Source organism: Pygocentrus nattereri, chromosome 17 (genome assembly GCF_015220715.1).
Source record: "Pygocentrus nattereri isolate fPygNat1 chromosome 17, fPygNat1.pri, whole genome shotgun sequence".
NCBI classification, from domain to species: Eukaryota; Metazoa; Chordata; class Actinopteri; order Characiformes; family Serrasalmidae; genus Pygocentrus; species Pygocentrus nattereri.
Window position 1 is genome coordinate 14,746,337 of NC_051227.1, and position 21,751 is coordinate 14,768,087.

A 21,751-nucleotide genomic window follows, 5' to 3' on the forward strand; every position below is an offset into this window, starting at 1 on the left:
TATGAATTGTGCCTGGTTGTGCTCTCTGCAGACAGAGGTTGGACCTGATGAGGGAAATGTACGATCGTGCCGCAGAAGTCCCCAGCAGTGCCATGGAGGACTGTGACCACACGCTAACGGGTGGTGACCCTTTCTACGACCGCTTCCCCTGGTTCCGTCTTGTAGGCAGGTCAGTGCCCAACCAGTTGAGTGTGTGTATGTGGGTGGGTGGGTGGGTGGGTGTGTGTCTGTGTTTGTGACAGTGTGTGTCTGTATGTTTGTATGTCTGTGTGTGTTTCTGTGTATGTGTGTGTGTGTGTGTGTCTGTGTTTGACAGTGTGTGTCTGTATGTTTGTATGTCTGTATGTGTGTGTCTGTTTGTGTGTTTCTGTTTGTGTGTGTGTGTGTGTTTGTGGCAGTGTGTGTCTGTGTGTGTGTCTGTTTGTGTGTTTCTGTGTCTGTGTTTGTGGCAGTGTGTGTCTGTGTTTGTGGCAGTGTGTGTTTGTATGTGTGTGTGTGTGTCTATGTTTGTGTTTCTGTGTGTGTGTGTGTGTGTGTTTCTGTGTGTGTGTGTGTGTGTGTGTGTGGCATGCACCTCGCTGCTTTGAGATGCAGCAGCTGAGCTTCTGCCTTTACTATCACCCTGTAACACTGCATCATGCTTAGTAAATGTGAGTCTGAATGGAGCATCAAGCTACGCGCAGCCTGCCTGAAACTGCCCAGAGCCAGAACTTCTGTTAAGTCAAAGTCGGATTTATTGTCATCCCATCTCCCCACAGATGTGTCAAATAAGTAAAAAACTGTAGTTTATATAGACACTGTGCTATGTTTAACACAGGACAGCAGAAGACAAGCATGCAGACAGATAATAAATACAGACAAACTGTAAGAAACTACACGTGAACTGTTCTGTATAACATATGATAAAGTATACAGCTGGTCAGAAGACAGTAGATAAAGGAGTGAAGGAAAGAAAGACCAGCTGTCCGTCTATAGCAGCAATGAGTGTGTTTACATGCATTTAATAATCCGATAACTGCAGAAAATTCAGATTTTGTCCGTAATCTGATCAACACCTTAATTTACAACCTTAATTTCATCAAGCGTGTATTTGGGTTCAGTGTCGCTCCAAAAGTGTGTCGCAGCAATGCTGCTCACTTATTTCCAGGACCTCTGTCTGTTTTCACACATGAGAAATCTGAAAGAAATCAGAGTAAGAGCTCACAGCACTGAGAAATCTGATTACTGAGCAAAAATCCAGCCTCTTAATCAGATTTCTCAATCAGATTTCTAGACCTTACTCCGATCTAAGAAAACGTGTTGTGTGCTGTTTACATGACTACTTGAGTAATTAGATACCTGCAGAAATACGAAATTATGATGGGATTATTAAGAGCATGTAAACACACTCAGACAGTGCGGACAGACGCACTCAATGATCCGATAACTGCAGAAAATCAGATTTTTTCAGTAACCCGATCAACACATTTACACACTCGAGTGATCAGATAAAGGGTAAACTATGTCTTCATGAGTCAGACAGTAATCAGATTTCTGCTTTACAACCAGCCAATAAACTCACAGAAATACGACGTAAACGTTACGTAAAACTTTATGATGCTGCTTTTTTAAAAAAACATCATCACTTTACCTGAAAATATGAACATAAATCATCTAGAAGATGAAGAATAATTAAATCCTTCATTTCGTGTTTGGTCTCAGTGTTGCTCCAACAGTGTTTTTGCTGCGTCTCGCGACATCTGATCTCACACATGCGCAGACTGAGAAATCCGATGGAAATCAGAGTTTACAGCACTGAGAAATCTGATTACTGAGCTACAATCCAGCCTCTTGATCAGATTTCTTATTCAGATTTCTAGATTGGAGTGTGGTGCTTACATGACCATATGAATAATCTGATAACTGCAGAAATCTGATTATGATCGGATTATTGAGTGCACAGTCAATGACTATTGTCTATGTGTTATCATTGCATATTTTTAATTACAAATAGTCTTTAGCAGCATCACCATAGACATTTTTTAAAAATTGCAGACAATGTTTACATTCAAAAGTGTACAAACTAAATGACTGAGAAAAGTGGCTGGGTGCAGGAGGTGTCGCACGTAAGGAGGGGTGAGAGAGATCTCTTCATCTTTAATACAGTAATTAGTAAAGATTAGCAGTGAGTCAGCACTGACCTACAAATTCACAATAGAAATCACATCACTAAATGCACTAGATCAGAGCTACACGAAGGTCCATGAACACTTTTTGCCCACCAGAAACTTAGTCTAATATACAGTACTGTGTGAAAGTCTTATGCACCTAAGACACATTTTCAAAATCTATTTATTTGTGTAGTTTGTGTTTATTTGCTGAGAAAAGTGTTGAATAAACAAAATGTTTAGTATATTCATTAATAATCATTTTATATAGTGGTTTTTATGGATGTTAGTGTGTGTGTTTAACTATTTTCAATCCTCTCCTCGAGGAAGCCCAGTATTATATGTAGTTAAAAAGCAGCTCCTAGTTTGACCAATCAGTGCTTCAGTAAATTGAGCTCATGATGTGATGATATTAACAAGTTTCTGTGGCGGCTGTGAAAGGAAAATATGGTCCCAAGAAATTCTTGTTACTTTTTATTGTTTTTATGTTTATTTGAATTATGAATACGACTTTATTCTAATGTATATTGTGAAAAACTCACTGCTGAGGTCAATTGTGTAAAAGAAAATTACTTAGATGCCTAAAACTTTCGCACAGTACTGTGTATATATATATATATATATATATATATATATATAATCGCCGTTGTCTGAACAAAACCTCATATCTCCATTTTTGTCATTTTTCAGTTTTTGACATAGTTTGAAAATGCCTGTTCCCCTTTACTTTACATTGTGGATAAATTCCATAATGAAGGGACCAAAAGAAACAGCCCAAAATGACTTGGAAAAAGTTTTGGCTCCACTGACTTACATTAAAAGTAAAGGATGTTTTGCTGCTCCTGCTCCAAAAGTGACCATTTTGGACATACAAGGTTTTGTTCCAACAGCAGCGAATTTTTATATATATATAAGATAGATAGATGTACACACACATCCTATACACAAAAGTGTTTTTATCAAGAATATTTGTAAGAAAATAAAGTGTAATGTTATGTTTTTAGAGCTCAGTTTTTCCTTAATCGTATATTGTATAGTCTATGCCAAAAGCATGGTAACATTGTAACATCTGAGGAACACTTTCACGATGCAAAAGAACCCTTTTAATCATGCACACGCACACACACACACACACACACACACACACACACACACACGCACACACACACACACACACTGTCGATTTTATCAGCTCCACTCTGTAGTTCTACAGTTACAGACTGTAGTCCATCTGTTTCTCTGATACTTTCTTACCCTGTTCTTCAGTGGTCAGGACCCCCATGGACCCTCACAGAGCAGGTACTATTTGGGTGGTGGGTCATTCTCAGTGTTGCAGTAACACTGACGTGGTGGTGGTGTGTGGATCAGACACAGCAGTGCTGCTGGACTCCTCAGTGTCGCTGCTGGACTGAGAATAGTCCACCAACCAAAAATATCCAGCTGACAGCGTCCTGTGGGCAGCGTCCTGTGGGCAGCATCCTGTGGGCAGCGTCCTGTGACCACTGATGAAGCACTAGAGGATAAAACCATTTCTATACTAAAGAACCCTTGAAGAACCATCCTTTTTTAAATAAACAATGAACGCTCAAAGAACCCTCTGCATGACTTAAAGGTTTTCTATAGCACCAAAAAGGGTTATTCTACTGCTACAATGGCAAGCCTGTTACAGTAGAAGGACACTTTTTGGTGCTATGTAGAACCCTTTAATCATGCAATGGGTTCTTTGAGTGGTCATGGTTTATTTGAAAAAGAATGGCTCTTCAAGATTTCTTTAGTATAGAAAATGGTTCTATATAGAACCATGAACACTCAAAGAACCCTCACATGATTAACAGGTCTTTGCATGTGCAAAGGGTTCTTCAGCTTGATGGAGAATGTGCTGTAGATGGTTCTATATAGAACCTTTTTGTGTCATATGTAGCACCCAAAAGGATTCTTCTAGTGTAACAAGCTTGATATCATAATAGTAGAATAACCCTTTTTGGTGCTATATAGAACTCTTTAATCATGCCAAGGGTTCTTTTAAGTGCTCATTGGTTATTTAAAAAAAAGATGGTTCTTCAGGGGTTCTTTAGTATAGAAATTGGTTTTATATGGAACCATGTGGACTCAAAGAACCCTTTGCATGATTAAAAGCTTCTTTTGAATCATAAAAGGGTTTTTCAGATTGATAGTAAATGTGCTGTAGGTAGTTCTTTACAGCACCCAAAAGCATTCTTCTAGTGTAACAAGCTTGACATGGTAACAGTAGAATAACCCTTTTTGGTGCTACATAGAACCCTTTAATCATGCAAAGCGTTCATGGTTCTATTTAGAACCATTTTCCTTGCTACAGAACCCTTGAAGGACCATCTTTAAGAGTGTAGATGTCTTATTTGAAACCTGTAAACCATATATGAACCGTATAAGAATAGTATATGAACCGTATATGAATAGTACATTAACTGCATATGAACAGTGTATAAATAGTATATGAATCATATATGAATAGTATATGAACCATTTATGAACCTTATACGAACCGTATATGAATAGTATGTGAACCGTATATGAACAGTATGTAAATAATATATGAACCGTATATGAATAGTATATGAACCGTATATGAATAGTACATTAACTGCATATGAACAGTGTATAAATAGTATATGAATCGTATATGAATAGTATATGAACCGTTTATGAACCTTATACGAACCGTATATGAATAATATGTGAACCGTATATGAACAGTATGTGAATAGTATATGAACCGTTTATGAACCGTATATGAATAGTATATGAACCGCTTATGAACCTTATACGAACCGTATATGAATAATATGTGAACCGTATATGAACAGTATGTGAATAGTATATAAACCATATATGAACCGTATATGAATAGTATATGAACCGTTTATGAACCTTATACGAACCGTATATGAATAGTATGTGAACCGTATATGAACAGTATGTAAATAATATATGAACCGTATATGAATAATATGTGAACCGTATATGAACAGTATGTGAATAGTATATGAACCGTTTATGAACCGTATATGAATAGTATATGAACCGTTTATGAACCTTATACGAACCGTATATGAATAATATGTGAACCGTATATGAACAGTATGTGAATAGTATATGAACCGTTTATGAACCGTATATGAATAGTATATGAACCGTTTATGAACCTTATACAAACCGTATATGAATAATATGTGAACCGTATATGAACAGTATGTGAATAGTATATAAACCATATATGAACCGTATATGAATAGTATATAAACCATATATGAACCATATATGAGTAATATGTGAATAGTATATTAATAGTATATGAACCGTATATTAATAGTATATGAATGGTATATGAACCGTATATAAATCGTATATGAATAGTATATGAACCATATATAAACAGTATATGAAAGTAGATCATCGTGTTATGATTTTCAGTATATGTTCTGCAGTAAAACAGGTTGTGGTGCTGCTGGTGATGTGAGGCGGTAGTGAAGGTGTGCACGGCGGTAGTTGGTGTGTGTGCAGGAGTTTGTGAAGACTGTGTGTGTGAGTTGTACTAACCCAGTTCCCGTGTCTCTGGCTGCTCCAGCACCCCCATTCTGAACACGTGCATGAGCGAGCGCATGAGAGACCCCACCCCCTCCCCCACCCTCTCCGACCCCGAGTCTGACATAACCGAGCTCGCAGACGAGCGGCATTATGGGAAGGTGGAGGAGGAGTTGGAGGAGGAGTTGGAGGACCTGGACCCTGAGATCTTTGCAGAGGACGGGGGCTCAGAGCCGCAGGAGGGGCCGCAGTGCCCCCGAGCCAGCGAAGGCCAGGACCCCTTTTACGACCGCTGGCCTCTGTTCAGTTTAGTGGGAAGGTTGGTGAGGCTTCAGGAGTTCCGCTGCTGCCAGAGGAAACCAGCTCTTTCACACTGAGGCTTTGTCCGAAACCAAGCAGCATGCCTGGGGCTGCTAATGATAATGATGATAATGATGATGATAATAATAATAATAATAATAATAATAATAATAATAATTTTTCTGTTGCATTTTTCATGCTGGTGGAATTATTCATTTTCCTGTGTTCACTCATGAAAAAAACACCACTCTTTCTGAGTGGCTTCTGTTTTCTTTCATGTATACAGTACAGAGCATGAAGACTCCCAATAGCCCAGCTGCAACCCCCAACTTCACCCCCCACCCGCCCCCGAATCAAAACCTCCCACTCGCTGTATTATTGTGATTGTATTGTCAAGCAATAGGCAGCAGTGAATGATTTTGTTTCACAGGTAACTAATGAATGATGTGAAAAGCACAAAATGACGGCAGCAGAGAATTTAAATTATTTGCCACTTAAAAAAACAAATAACTGGATTAACTTGAAATATTGAGTTTGGTAAATTTCAAATAATACAATAGCAAATGTAAAACAGAAATGATTCTTCTGTTAACTTAATATTACAAGTTTATTGCACTCAAAAATTTAAGTTAACTGAGTTTCTTATATTTTGAGTTTTAAAATCTGTGTGGATTTTTTTTTTTTTACAGTATGTACTCTATAGCGCGGTACTTGTAGTGGAGGTTGTATAGGCTAGTTGAATAATGTCCACTAAATTTATCCAGAGCAACTTACAATTTGATCATTTTTACACACGTGGGCAAAGACAGTGTTAGGAGTCTAGCCCAAGGACGCTTATTGGTGTAGTGCAGGAATGAACTCCCTACACTAACCACTAATATATTTATGGCATTTTGGCAGATACTCTCATCCAGAGTGACTTACAATTTGATCATTTTACACAGGTAGGTGAAGGGCCAAGGACTATCATTGGTATAGCGTTGGGTGTTTACCCAGGCGGGGACTGAACCCCAGTCTACAATGTAGAAGGCAGAAGTGTTACTCACCAACCACTAGGTTGGCAGCTGTGAACTAGTCAGTGTTGGTTCCTCATTATGGTAATAAAATACAGTTGCAGTAGCAGTATTTTTGATGATTCTACCAAACTGATTCAACTTCCGCTTTCAGAGGCATTTCAGGCTTTTAACTGATGTGGGATTTATTAAAACTAATAATGGAACATCCCATATTATCACCACCCAAACTATTCATAACTGTACCCAAACTTTACCAAGTGTTTCGGTAGTGACTGTTTCGGTGGTGACAAGTTTAGCTCGTTTTGAGCTCAATAATGCAGCCAGTACATGACCAGCAAACACAGGTTTGAACAGCTGTTCACGCAGAAAATCATCATATTTTTTAGTAAAACACGTTTACTTAACTTAACTGCAGAAATTCTCCTTCGGTAGTGACAGTGTTGCCTACTGATTTTAAGACTTTGGCACATTTTGACTTCAAAATAATGGGTCTAACTGCTCACTATGTGGCCACAAGGGACAGGGATGCAGCCTGACTTCCTGCTCTAAAATACAGGGGCGTGGCTAAAATAAGGCTCCGCCTACAGACTAAAACGTATTGTTTTTCAGTAGTGACTGTTTTTTTTAGTGAATATTTTTAAAACATAAATATTATTATTTTTTAAATCTAAATGTTTCAAAAACAATAATATATGTTTATATTTTAGGGGTTAGGGTTTGGGACAGAATTCTCCCAGTAGAAAGTTCCCTATAAATGATGATTTGTGTATGTTTAGCTTATTACTGTCTGGATATTATTGTCAATATCCAAGATCTAAATACATAATTGTTTTTAAATAGTTTTTAACTGTGAGACTGCAGTTTGAACTGATTGGGTTAAAAGCCCCATAAACATGGTGTTTGCACCAACTCGCTCTCTTTCTTTCTCTTTCTCTCTCTCTCTTTCTCGCTCTCTCTCTTTCTCTCTCTTTCTCGCTCTCTCTTTCTCTTTCTCGCTCTCTCTCTTTCTCTCTTTCTCTCTCTTTCTCGCTCTCTCTTTCTCTTTCTCGCTCTCTTTCTTTCTCTCTTTCTCTCTCTTTCTCGCTCTCTCTTTCTCTTTCTCGCTCTCTTTCTTTCTCTCTTTCTCTCTCTTTCTTGCTCTCTCTCTCTCTTTCTTGCTCTCTCTCTCTCTTTCTCTCTCTCTCTCTCTCTCTCTCTCTCTCTTTCTTTCTCTTTTTGTCTCACTCACTCTCTCAGACACACACACACACACAGTCACTCTCTCTCAATCATTCACTCTCACTCACTCTCTCTCTCTCTCTCTCTCTCTCTCTCTCTCTCTCTCTCTCTCTCTCTCACACACTCGCATGCACTCAAACAAAATTGTCCCTAAGGGGGAGTTTCTTCACTCCTGTAACTTCAGTAAGAACAACTTTGTGTTGGCTGCAATGACCGAGTCTTTTGAGCAATGTGGATGTGTGAGAAGTGCATGCCGTCTAAGACCTTTGTGCCCAAGCCCATTTCTTATTTTTACCCCTAACCCCTTGTTTTTTGAGCTTCAACTTGCCCCTTAGAAGTGATTTGAAAGGGGTAGTGGTCAAAATCTTCCTCTATGAAATGGGAACCTCAAATAAAAAGAGCATCACTTCATTAACAGCTACTAGCGCTGCTCTTTAGGCGACCCTGCCCGTCTGCAGTGACAGCAGAGGAGGGGAAAGTTCAGCTCCTCACTGCTGGGCTTTAGTTACATTTAGGGCGTCATACGCCTTCAAAGAGGGGGCAATTATTTACTATCACCACCCCTAATTCTTCAGTGATACGAAGCTGAAGTCAGATATTCACCACATTCTTGTTGGAATTTTTCTGTTCCACCTTAAATGGACCATTTAAGGTGGAATGGGAAATTTAGCTAGCTATCTACCGAGACATCAGCATAGTACGAGTGATTTTTTTTATGCTTGTTATGAAGAAAAAGACCATTATACACTGAAACAACATTAAGCTAAGATAAAACTGTGGTTCTCATTTTTAGCAGAGAAAATTCTCACATTTGTGGGTTTCTTTGGTCTCTTGCTCAGCCGTCTATTAAGTGACCCTTATTAGTCCCACAACGGGGAAATTTGACCGGCACATTTAACCCATCTGTGCAGTGAAACACCACATACACACTAGTGAACACACACACTAGGGGGCAGTGAGCACACTTGCCCAGAGCAGTGGGCAGCCCTGTCCACAGCGCCTGGGGAGCAGTTGGGGGCCCACAACTGCCCCCTTGCCGGTTTTTCTTTTTTTTCTCATATCACACTGTTTGAAGTCTGTGAAAAACCTCCGTTTGGAGGGCCATGTAGCCCCAACACTTCGCCCCACCTCTCTATCTCAGCAAGAATCAGGACACACCGCCCCTAGACGTGAATGCGCAAAACGGGGGTTAAGGGCTAAGTGATAGGGGCAAAGGGTGAAATGGGACTGGGCCTTGGGCTACTAAATGCTGCACTTCGCATCAGTAACACTTGTTATTTAGATATGAAACAACACACTATTTTGCTGCACTGAAATGAAGAAATCAAAATACAATTGTTGTGAGATGTTTATGGTGTTTGGAGTTGATTGTGGATAAGCTGAACTGCCCAGGGACCTCACGATGAAAGAGCTGGTTTCGACTGCAGCAGTCTCGGCCAGGCATGCCAGAGCTAAAAAGAAAAAAAGAAAAAAAAAAAATTCCCCATTTTTTTTCTTTTCCGTTTTTTTTTTTTTTTTTTTTAAACAAAGATTGGCTTCTACACCTTCACTCCCTCGCACACATGCACCATCCAGAGACATGTGACGTGTGTTGACTTTGATTTCTCTTTTGAGTTCATGGAGTTGAAGTCATGTATGTTAATGTCATTTCGAGTTTTTCCCCTTTTTGCTTTCCGGTTTGCATCGTCCGACGAAGCAACGGAATTTGTTTTTCTCACTATATATTTTCTTTATCTGAGCATGCTCTATTTTTGCGCCTCACCAATCTTGTCTCCAGCTCCTCCCCTCCTGCCGCTCTTCGGCTCTTCCTGCCGCGCCGCTGTGCACTGGGCATTAAAGCTCAGGATACCATGGTAGCTACACTGCCCACCATAAGTTTGGGGACACCTCGCCTTGTTCGTGATATTTAATATCCAGTTATTTTTCAATTAAGTTGGTAAAATGCATGTAATTGCTCTTTAGTAAAGAAAATGGTTCTTTATAGAACCATGAACACTCATAGAACCCTTTGCATGAATAAGAGGGTGTTTTCATTATGAAATGTAGAACCTTTTTGAAAAGAGTTGTATATAGCACCAAAATGGTTTCTTCATAATGTACCTATAGCAGAACCCTTTTGAATGCTTTATAGAACCTTTTGCATGGTTAAAAGGTTCTTTGCATGGAGAAATGTTTTTTTGGGCTGAGGGACAATGTCTTGTGTACGGTTCTATATAGAACCTGTTTGAAAAGGGTTCTTTATAGCTCCCAAAAATGGTCTTTTATTGTTATGATGTCAAGCTTGTAACAATAGAAGAACTCTTTAGGGTGCTGTATAGAACTTTTTTCAAAAAGGGTCTACTTAGAACCGTCTGTAACACATTCATGCTCATTTTCCATCAATCTGAAGGCCCATTTCATGAATTAAAGAACCCTTAAATCATGCAAAGTATTCTTTGAGTGTTTATGGTTCTGTGTAGAACCATTTTCTTTACTAGAGAACCTAGGAAGAACCATTCTTTTTAAAAGTGTAAGACTTTTGTCAGGTATTCTTTCAGTTTTGCAGTTTTTCTATGTTCTTAAAAAGATGGTTCTTTAGTGAAGAAATGGTTCTAAATAGAACCATGAGCAATGCAAGAACCATTTGCATGATTAAAGGGTACCTCGCTTCTGTATAGCACCACAAAAGGTTCTATTGTTGATGTCAAGTCTGTAGCAACAGAAGAACTATTTAAAAAAAATCCTTATAGCATAGAGCCATCTACAGCACATTGTCCTTGAAGGACCATTTCACAATACAGAGAACCCTTGAATTTTGCAAAGGGTTCTTTGGGTGTCCATGGTTTTATATACAACTGTTTTCCGTACTAGAGAACCTGTAAAAAAAAAAACATCTTTTTAAGAGTGTAGAAAAACTACAAAACTACAAGCACACTTGACAAAAGTCATACACTCTTAAAAAAGAATGGTTCTTCAAGGGTTCTGTAGTAAAGAAAGTGGCTCTATATAGAAACATGAACACTTAAAGAACCCTTTGCATAATTAAAGGGTTACTTGCATCATGAAAGTTTCTTCAGGTTGTAGACTGCTGCACATGGTTCTATATAGAACCTTTTTGAAAAGGCTTTTGTATTGCACCACAAAGGGTTCTGCTATTGTTGATGTCAAGCCTGTATCAATAGAAGAACCCGTTTTGGTGCTATATAGAACCCTTTTCAAAAAGGTTCTATATACAACCATCTATAGCACATTGAACAGAGAACACTTGAATTACGCAAAGGCTTCTTTGAGTGTTCATGCCTTAATGTAGAACCGTTTTCTTTACTGAGGAACCATCATGTGACGTCTTAAGTTTTTGGAAACTGTTCATTTATTAGAAGCTGGGTGTCCCCAAACTTTTGACAGGCGGTGTCATTTTTCCACTTGAAATATGAACAAAACCAGGATTGTAGCTTGAAGCCTAATGTAGGTTCTGTCCACTTGCGTCGTTCGCAGCTGTATCACTGAATCAGAACCCAGCTCTACCTTCACTCAGATGCCGTAACCTTTCTCAAATCCCCGCTGTGCGCCAAAAAAAATCCGGTTTGTGAGAGGAGATGTTGCAACTAAGAGCCAGGAGCTCTCTCTTTTTGCTCAGGGTCTAGACATTTATAAGTGACTCAAATAGCTATACCACAGAGTGAGTCAAAAGTCACAGGACACTGTTTTGTTTTATTTTTTATTTTATTATCCACTTTTATATCTGGGGTCATCTCAAACAAATTGTGTATGCTGAGATAATCTACAACAAACACCACCTTCAGCGCCGCATCGTGGAAGCTTTTCTCCAGAGATTCTCGTGCGGGTTCATAATGATTGGATCCTGCGCCTTCAGCTCTGTGTTCAGCACCAGGGACAGCACATTGAACAGGTCAAATAGCTGTACATCACAGGCAACCTTTCCAGCTGTGGTTGCAACTTTCTGTGTTGATAACTTTTGAACCACGAGATATTGCAAATCTGATTGTGGCAATTGATTTTTGACTGTTCTGGTCTTTGATCTGCTACACGACCACCTTCCCATTGGGAAAACTTGCCCTTGATCCAATTTGGCAATCCAATTGATCCAATGTTCTGGACATAGCCTAAAAGATAGGCCCCCTCACTCACTTGCTGGGGTATTCAGATCTGTCATTTTCCCTTTCGTTTCTAAAATTAAACGGTGTCCTGTGACTTTTGACTCTGTATGACCCTGTATTTGCCCTAATAACTGTCTGTAATCTGACGTCTTCAAAAATAACTGAGTGTCAAAGAATGTCAACAAAAATGGAAAAAGGATAAACAGGAATGAAAGACTACAGCATTCTTGTGGAAAGAAGGAAAAGGCCTTTGCTTTATTCAGCGTCAAATGGAAGGACAGTTCCTGGTCAACCACAATGCCAGTATCATCTGAGAGCAATCTCCCCACCCTAGTTACACAGTTCCGTGCTATTATAGTCCCCGTCATGTCCAAACCTTGCACCGTTTTTGGTAGCCTTTAAAACCAAACTCTGGTCTGACTTTTACCAGGCTGTTCCCTCCTTACAGGCCCCTCTTGCGCAACTCTCCATAGGGAATCTCACACAACTCTCAATATATGTACAAGAGCTCCCTTCTGTGGGCCCAGAAGCTCTTCCCCATTAGAAAGCCCAATGCATGCAGTCCATAGTCTGATTCCCTATATTATGTTTATGAGGCTCTCTAGTCAGCCAGTGTTTAGTTTATTGATTACTAGTCAGGGAATGTTTTATTTAAGTCTTTCCCATCATTCTCTCCTCTTCATGGTTTTAACTGTGAACCTTACAGTTGATTAACTTGCTTAATAAACCAAACAATGCATAATACTAGATGACATACTATAAATGTCAGATGAGTGAAATAAGCTCAACAAACATGAAACTTAATCTGTAAGGTCAAGGAATCAATTGTGAAATCGAATCAAAATCAGAAATCCGATGGAATCAAATTATAAGGCAAAATACATCATAAATAAATCAAGACACCAAGAAGTCAAAAGATTTTAAACTGAAATGGAAACCAAATCAGAATTAAATAAAAAATAATCCGCCAAATCAAAGATAATCCACCATCAGAGTGTAGGCTTTTGGTGTAGTCGTCCTCCAAACACAACAGCATCGTGGTCGCTTCAACAGCCCCGCTCAGAAAACGAAGGTCCCGCCGGCTCACCGGGTGTTGAGAGACGAGCAGCAGATGTAAATGGGCACTTTTTGTTTGCTTTTGCTGGAGCAGCTTCTTGTTCAGTTGCTTTTTTTTGTGTGTCAGTATTGTGTTGTCCAGTGGCAGTGTGGCTGCGTTGACCTTCAAAGCTGACCTTTTCTTTTCTCGTCCTCTTTCTGTTCTAACTGATTTTGTTCTTGTGTCTTCCCACCACCTCTCGTACCTTATTCCAAACTTCCCAAACCCCTGTACCCCTCCCGCTCTCCTTCCTCCTCTCTGCAGGGCGTTTGTGTATTTGAGTAACCTGCTGTATCCTGTGCCGCTGGTGCACCGGGTGGCCATAGTGAGTGAGAAGGGCGAGGTGAAGGGCTTCCTGCGGGTGGCGGTGCAGGCCATCTCAGGTATGAGCAATCTGTTTTTTGGAATGTGGTATATTTGTCACATGAGTACCACATTTGTGTAAAGTAGATTTTAAAGATTTGAGAAAATCTTTTCCGAATCGGCTTGTAAACAGTTTGGCTCAGTTTTTTTATGGTGTAGGTGGTGCGAGTGGAGCTCGTACACTGTTAGAAATAAAGGTACATTTTTCATTCATCGAGGTACAAACAATATAATGTACCCTCAAAGGTACAGCAGTGGTTTTTAAGGTCCAGTTGTGAAGCTTAAATCAGTTTTTCCAGGTGAAAAGTTGGTATTTGTACCTTTTCGTAACCGAGTGTTTTAAAACAGAACAGTACAGCTTAGAACACATCATTTCAGTGGATTATGGTTCAGTTATGTTCCCTGAGTAAAGGTACTCAGATGGAGCCTTGAGGGTTCCACCCCAAAGACAAGAGGGGTTAGTAACTTTATTTGGGAGATGGACACCACTAAATGTTTTCATTTCTTCATATTTCCTTTAAAGTAAAAATGAGCGTAATATATTTGTCGTGCAGCCTTAAAGAAAGTTTAAAAGGCTCTCAGCAGCTCTTTATCTTTTCCTCACAGCTGACGAAGAAGCTCCAGACTACGGCTCAGGCGTTCGGCAGTCAGGAACCGCAAAGATCTCCTTCGAGGACCAGCAGTTTGAGAAGGTCTGTGATTTTTAGCTCTTTTAGGATGTGCATGTTGTCACAACAACTGTTGTAGATGGTTCTACAGCGATACCTTTTGAAAGGGGTTCTGTATAGCACCAAAAAAAGTTTAAAACCATCTACAGCACGTTCCCCATCATAATGAAGAACCATTTAATGATCCAAAGAACCCTTTAATCATGCAAAGAGAGAGAACCCTTGAAGAATCATCTATTTAAAGAGTGTATAGAACCCTTTGCATGATTAAAGGGTTCTTTGCATCGTCAAAGAGTTCTTCGGATTGAAGGAGTATGTGCTGTTGATGGTTTGTATATAACTTTTTCTTTGAAAAGGGCTCTATATAGCACCCATAAGGTTTCTTCTATTGTCAAGCTTGTAACAATAGAGGAACCTTTCGGGTGGTATGTAGAACCCTTTTCAAAACGGTTCTATGTAGGACCACCTGTAGCACAGTTATGCACATTTTCCATCAAAAAACCCTTCTGAAAAGGGTTCTATATAGCACTAAAAAGGCTTCTCCTGTTGTTACGAGCTTGATAACATACCTGTAAAGCAGAACTCTTTTAGGTGCTCTATGAAACCGTTTTCAAAAGGCTTTTATGTAGAACCATCTACAGCATATTCTCCATCAATTTTACTCAATTTTTTTTTCCCACTTTCACTTTACTCCACTACGAGCATTATAATCAGTTATTCTAAAGACACTTAAAGCTATGTTCACACAGCAGGTAGAAGTGGCCCAAATAATATTAGAAGAGACTCATCCAAAAAAACTTCCATGTCTAAGGGATTTCTAAAGAAGTGTCCGAATGCAGCCGCATTAGAGCGAATTAGAGCTGCAGTGTCAAAGAACATTTAAAAGTCTGAAAGCAAAGTTTAAAGAATCTGAATCTAAAGAAGAGACTGCGCTTTTTTCACAAGGAGCTCAAATACATCCTGGGTGATGAGCCCAGCTGTCAGTCAGTGAAGCTTCATGATGGCTTCTTTGACGCTGGTGAAGATGAAGCTGATCCTCTGAGAGTGACTGGTATTGTTGGCAGTCGTGATTGTTTACCTCTGGATGAGCTGCGTGACACTCTGTTCTTTTGCACCTGTGGGTCGGTTTAGGAGCTGATCTGTTCAGACTGTTGTCGCATACAGATCACATTTAAAAGATAATCTGAACAGCCAAACAAAAAAAAATCTGATTTGGTGAGAAAATCAGATTTGGGCCACTTTTATCTGCTGTGTGAACATAGCCTAAGGCCCCGACTTGAATGCAAATCTGACCTTTTTGTCTCAGTTTCAGACAGACTCATGCTCCGGGGGGATGTCCCACTCCAACACATCGCAGGAGGAGCTGCGGATTGTAGAGGGAGAGGGACAAAACTCTGAAATAGGTCTCTCAGCTGACGAGGTCAACAACAACACCTGCACAAGTAAATAGCAAAAGAAATGACACTATTTTGCTAACTATGATAATGAGAAGAATGCATCATGAGCTCATTTTTCCATGTAAGTTGTTCTTCAGCAAGGTCCTTCTGTAAAGTGCCAAAAGTTCAGGGAACTCCTATTCCAAGAAGCCCTTGGGCTGATTAGGCCCAACCTGGCACACCTGTGGACTCCTCTACTTAAGGCTGTGGCAAACAGCACCCCTTTGTCACACCTCTGTAGAGGGGTGACCAGTATAGTGCTTAGCCCAGGTGGGTATTTAAACAAAAAGGAAAGGAAAGGAAAAAGGGCTGGAAAAAACAAAAGAGAGAAATTGCCCCAAAACTACTTAAAAACCAAAAGAAGACCTGCGCAACAAATGGCTCTAAGCCATACAAAAGTGTTTGCTCCACTAAGAGCAAAGTGTGTCTTCCTCTCATCACAGAGAGATTCTTTTATTTCACTTTTATTTTCTTTATATTTCTTGTCCAGCCTTTGTTTGATCATGCTGCTTTCAGTGTCCCCTTTGTTTGCCATTTTACCGCCTTTTTTATTTCCCATTGGTTGAGGTGTGTTCCGGTACCTGTGCTTTCCAGTGGCGCAGCGGTGACTCCATGGACCGCCAATCAGTAAATTGGTCCTAGCCTGGCTTTGGGTCACCTTAATCCCAACGTGCATGATCACCAAAATGTACACTCCAGCGCCTCAGTAAATTCATTTAAGAGGTTGTCCCCTCTGCACTTGAGTCCCCCACCCTGCCGTCCTGTAACACCTTCAGGATCGAAAGTCAAATGTATTTGCTTTTGTTTTGCTGTTCAATAATTACATATTATTTAGTAAATTATGCAGGTGATCAGTCTTTCTGTCTTCCTATCTGTAAGTGGATCAGTGTATGATGTGTCTCTTGCTGTGTTGTCTTGCAGATAGTCCTGATGTCCCTGGCAGTCCTGTGAAAACTCTGGAGGTCTCAGGGGACACAATGCAGGACAAAGTATTCCAGCACCTGAAGATTGGCAGCACCTTTACCTTCAGAGTGACCGTCCTGCAGGCGTCCAGCATCTCCGCCGAATACGCAGACATATTCTGCCAGTTCAAGTATGACTCTGAATTCAAACACTGAGAAAGAGGACAGAGACACGCACTCGTGTCTGTCCTCTGCATACATGCTGTGTAACCATGCATGCATTCTAAAAAGTTAGAAGGATGAAGTTCAATGGTTCAACCTATCAAATCTTAGACATTTTATTCAGTTATTCACTTTAAACATGATGACGGTTTTTAATATGCAGGTATGATAATATAAAGAAACACACTCTCTAAAAAAAACATGGTTCTTCAGGGGTTCTTTAGTAAAGAAAATGTTTCTATATAGAACCATAAATGTTTAAAGAACCCATTGCATGAACAAAGGGTTCTTTGCCTCATCAAATGGTTCTTGATCAGTTTGATGGAGAATGTGCTGTGGATGGTACTATAAAGAACCTTTTTGAAAAGGGATCTAAATAGCTTCAAAAGAGATTTTTCTATTGCTACAAGCTTGTAATAATAGAAGAACCTTTTTGGGTGCTCTATAGAACCCTTTTCAAAAAGGTTCTATCTAGAACCATCTACAGCACATTCATCAATCTGAAGAACCATTTCACCATGCAAAGAAGCCTGTAAATGGTTCTATATACTCCTAAAATAGATGATTCTTCAAGGGTTCTTTCTCTTTGCATGATTGAAGGGGCGGCACGGTGGCGTGGTGGGTAGCGCTGTCGCCTCACAGCGAGGAGGGCCTGGGTTCGATTCCCTGGCCGGGCGACCGGGGTCCTCTCTGTGTGGAGTTTGCATGTTCTCCCTGTGTCTGCGTGGGTTTCTTACGGGTTCTCCGGTTTCCTCCCACAGTCCAAAGACATGCAGTCAGGCCAATTGGACGTGCTAAATTGCCCCTAGGTGTGAGTGTGTGAGTGACTGTCTGTGTCTGTCTGTCTGCCCTGCGATGGACTGGCGACCCATCCAGGGTGTATCCTGCCTTCCGCCCGAAGACTGCTGGGATAGGCTCCAGCATCCCCCCGCGACCCTGACGGAGAAGCGGCTTAGAAAATGGATGGATGGATGGATGGATGATTGAAGGGTTCTTTTGCATCATTGAATGGTTTTTCTTTGTTATGATGGAGAATGTGCTGTAGATGGTTTTATGTAGAACCTTCTTGAAAAGGGTTCTATATAGCACCAAAAATGTTTCTTGTGTTGTTACAATGTCAATCCATATAGGACCATCTACAGCACATTCTTAATTAATCTGAAGATCCCTTTAACAATTCAAAGAACACTTTAATCATGCAAATGGTTCTATTTGTGTTCTTGATTCTGTATAGTACTCTTTTCTTGAAGAACACTTGAAGAACCATCTTTTCTAAGTGTGCAGTTTATTTACAAGATCTAATGTTCCTGTCAGGGTGGATTTGTGGGTTGACTGGGGCATTTAATGATAAAAGGTATTGTGCTTTCAGCTTTATCCACAGGCATGACGAGGCTTTCTCCACCGAACCCTTGAAGAACACGGGCAGGGGACCTCCACTGGGGTTCTACCACGTCCAGAATGTAAGCATGAAACCTGTAGTATCAAAAACTAGGCTAGGAGAGAAGTTTCAGATTAAGGCCCAGTCCCATTTCTTATTTTTACCCCTACCCCTTGTTTTTGAGTGTCACCCTAACCTCTTAGAACTGAGCTACAAGTTGTGGTGGTTGAAATCTTCCTCTACAAAATGAGACCCTCAAATAAAAGAGCATCACTTCATTATCAGCTACTAGCGCTGCTCTGTAGGCGACCCTGCCCGTCTGCAGTGACAGCAGAGGAGGGGAAAGTTCAGCTCCTCACTGCTGGGCTTTAGTTACATTTAGGGATCATACGCCTTCAAAGAGGGGGCAATTATTTATTATCACCCACCCCTAATTCTTCAGTGATATGAAGCTGAAGATATTCACCAGCTTCCTGTTTGAATTTTCCTGCTCCACCTTAAATAATACAGCAGTTTTGATGCCTGAGGTGCACGAGAAAGTTAGCTAGCTATCGAGTCATCAGCAAACTACTGGCAATTTCTTTATGCTTGTTATGAAGAAAAACGACCACAATACACTGAAATGACATTAAAGTAAGATAAAACAGCGGTTATTGTAATTTTAAACAGAAAATTCTCACATCTGTGGGCTTCTTTGGTCTCTTGTTCTCCGTCTTGCTGGTTTTTCTTTTTTTCTCATATCTCTCTGTTTGGAGTCTCTGAGAAACCTCTGTTTGGAGGGTCATGTAGCCCCAACACTTCACCCCACCCCTCTATCTCAACAAGAATTGGGACACCCCACCCCTAGGGCTAAGTGGTAGGGGCGAGGGGTGAAGTGGGATTGGGTCTTAGTCTTTATTAATGTCGCCATTAAAGCCAAACTCAGCGTGTGAGTCATGTTTGTGGTGATATTTCAGATTACGGTTGAGGTCACCAAGTCTTTTGTGGAGTACATCAAGAGTCAGCCCATAGTTTTTGAGGTATTCGGGCACTACCAGAAGCAGCCCTTCCCCCCTCTCTGTAAAGATCTCATCAGGTGAGAACTGGTTCTTGGTGATACTCTGATTTCATAATTTCACATTATTGCACTTTATTCACCCGACAAATAGTTTAATGTACACTTCTTTTAAAAAAAAAAAGGTGGTTCTTCGAGGTAAAGAAATCGAAAACCCATTGCATGATTAAATTATTCTTTGCATCGCGAAAGGTTCTTCAGATTGTTGGAAATTGCTCTGTAGATGGTCCTAGAAATTTTTGAAAAGGGTTCGGTATAACACCAACACTTCAGCGAGTGGTTCTACCATTCTATACAGCACCCTAAAGAGTTTTTCTCCTTGACATCGTAACAAAAGAAGAACCTTTTTGGCAGCTATAAATATCCCATTTAAAAAAGGTTCTATATAGAACCATACACAGGACATCTCCCTCCGCCCAAAGAACCATTTCTTCATGCAAAGAACCTTTTAATCATGCAAAAGGTTCTATAAAGCATTCAGAAGAGTTCTGTTATAGGTATGCTATGAAGAACCCTTTTAGGTGCTCTGTAGAACCCTTTTCAGAAAGGTTCTACACTTCATAATGCAAACAACCCCTTATTCACACAAATGGTTCTTTGAGTGTTCATGGTTCTAAGTGGTTCTGTACTAAAGAACCCTTGAAGAACCATTTGTTTTTAAGAGTGTATAAACCACACAGATGTAGTAACATTTCTGAATCTTGCTGTGTTAAGTCCTCTACGCCCATCCAGAAGGCAGTTCCCCCGGGTGATGCCTTTATCCAAACCAGGTGAGCCTTTCTCTGCTGGTGTAAACAACATTTACTCAGATTTATATGAGCTCTTAAAATATGTAATTAGTGGCTTATTATTATTTTACTCATTTATAAAATACAAAAAAATATCTTAGCAAGTTAAAATGTCTTAAATGTAGTCAGTAAATCTAATATCCCTCATTATGAGGCTGCTGTAAGAACATTCTAAGATTATTCCACCTGTTTCTGTACATTTTTACTTGTTTTAAGTAATTTTATCTGGTGAAAGTGTCTGATTCCATCGACAGATTAGTTCACTTGTTCACTCATTTGGAGAAATAATGAAAATAATTTTGCTCAGTTCAAGAAATAATGATTAAAACAAGGAACATGATCTGCCAATGAAATCAGACACTTTTATAAGATAAAACTGCTTAAAAACAAGTAAAAATGTCTAGAAATAAGTTCAATAATCTCACAATATTCTCATAAACAGCCTCATGGGAAATAGCAGATATGCTGACTACATTTAAGATGTTTACACTTGCGAAGGTATCATTTTTTCAATGTAGTAAAGAACACAGTTCTATCCTGCAAAAAATGGTATTTTGTCAATGAAATTATCTTAAATATAGTCAATAAATATAATATTTCTCCTGTTGAGATTGTTGTAAGCCTAATTTAAGATTATTTACCTAATTTCTAGACTTTTTCTACCTGTTTTAAATAATTTTATTAAAAAAATCTCACTATATTGGCAGATAATTTTGCTTGTTAAGAGTCTCTTAATGAGGAAAATTAAATGAATTGACTACATTTTAAGATGTTCACAATTAAGATGTCATTTTTTTGCAGTGCACCATTGTTTTCAGTTGTATTTGTTTGTAAATAACTTTATGCTGCTGAACTTTACTATTTGAAAGGCATTATATCCTTTTTTTACTGACAGCATTAATAATCATTATTTATTGTTAATTACTAATATTAATAATATTTTTTTTTCAAATAAAATAATTACATCGTTATCAAAGAGATGAAGTGTCTGATTTCACTGGCAGATCATGTTCCTTGTTTTAATCATTATTTCTTGAAATGAGCAAAATTATATTCATTATTTCTCCAAACAAGTGAACTAATCTGCCAATGGAATCAGCCACTTTCACCAGATAAAATCACTTAAAACTAGTAAAAATGTACAGAAACAGGTGGAATAATCTTAGAATATTCTTACAGCAGACTCATAATGAGAGATATTAGATTTATTCACTACATTTAAGACGTTTTCACTTGTTAAGATATTATTTCCAGTATATTCTTATTCATATTAATGATGCCTTCTGTCTCGCAGTGCCTGCCACCAAACTGAGTGCAATGACCCGCTCTTCTGCTGGACCATGTCACTGCAAATACGACCTCATGGCTTTCTTTGAGATCTGTGAGCTTGAAGCCAATGGAGAGTGAGTATCTGAGCCCAAGTGTGAAGCACTCATATGGTATTACTGCATTGTCAGTGTCTGCCTTACATAACACTTACATTTCATGTTGTTTTTGCCTTTTCC

General features: G+C 39.5%; 1 protein-coding gene across 9 annotated transcripts in view; it reads left to right on the plus strand.

The window, feature by feature from the left end:
• The window catches only part of kif1ab (kinesin family member 1Ab), an 80,286-nt gene that overhangs the window by 38,431 nt on the left and 20,104 nt on the right, over positions 1–21,751 (plus strand). For 5 of the 9 annotated variants that reach the window (XM_037546506.1, XM_037546502.1, XM_037546503.1 and 2 more), the window contains 10 exons: positions 32–169; positions 5,752–6,027; positions 13,700–13,818; positions 14,405–14,490; positions 15,773–15,908; positions 16,824–16,995; positions 18,396–18,486; positions 19,361–19,479; positions 20,173–20,228; positions 21,541–21,649. In XM_037546506.1, the coding sequence (XP_037402403.1) occupies positions 32–169; positions 5,752–6,027; positions 13,700–13,818; positions 14,405–14,490; positions 15,773–15,908; positions 16,824–16,995; positions 18,396–18,486; positions 19,361–19,479; positions 20,173–20,228; positions 21,541–21,649 (1,302 nt within the window). The remainder of the gene's footprint in view (positions 1–31; positions 170–5,751; positions 6,028–13,699; positions 13,819–14,404; positions 14,491–15,772; positions 15,909–16,823; positions 16,996–18,395; positions 18,487–19,360; positions 19,480–20,172; positions 20,229–21,540; positions 21,650–21,751) is intronic. The other 4 variants (XM_017706358.2, XM_037546505.1, XM_017706360.2 and 1 more) reach the window with 1 other exon arrangement.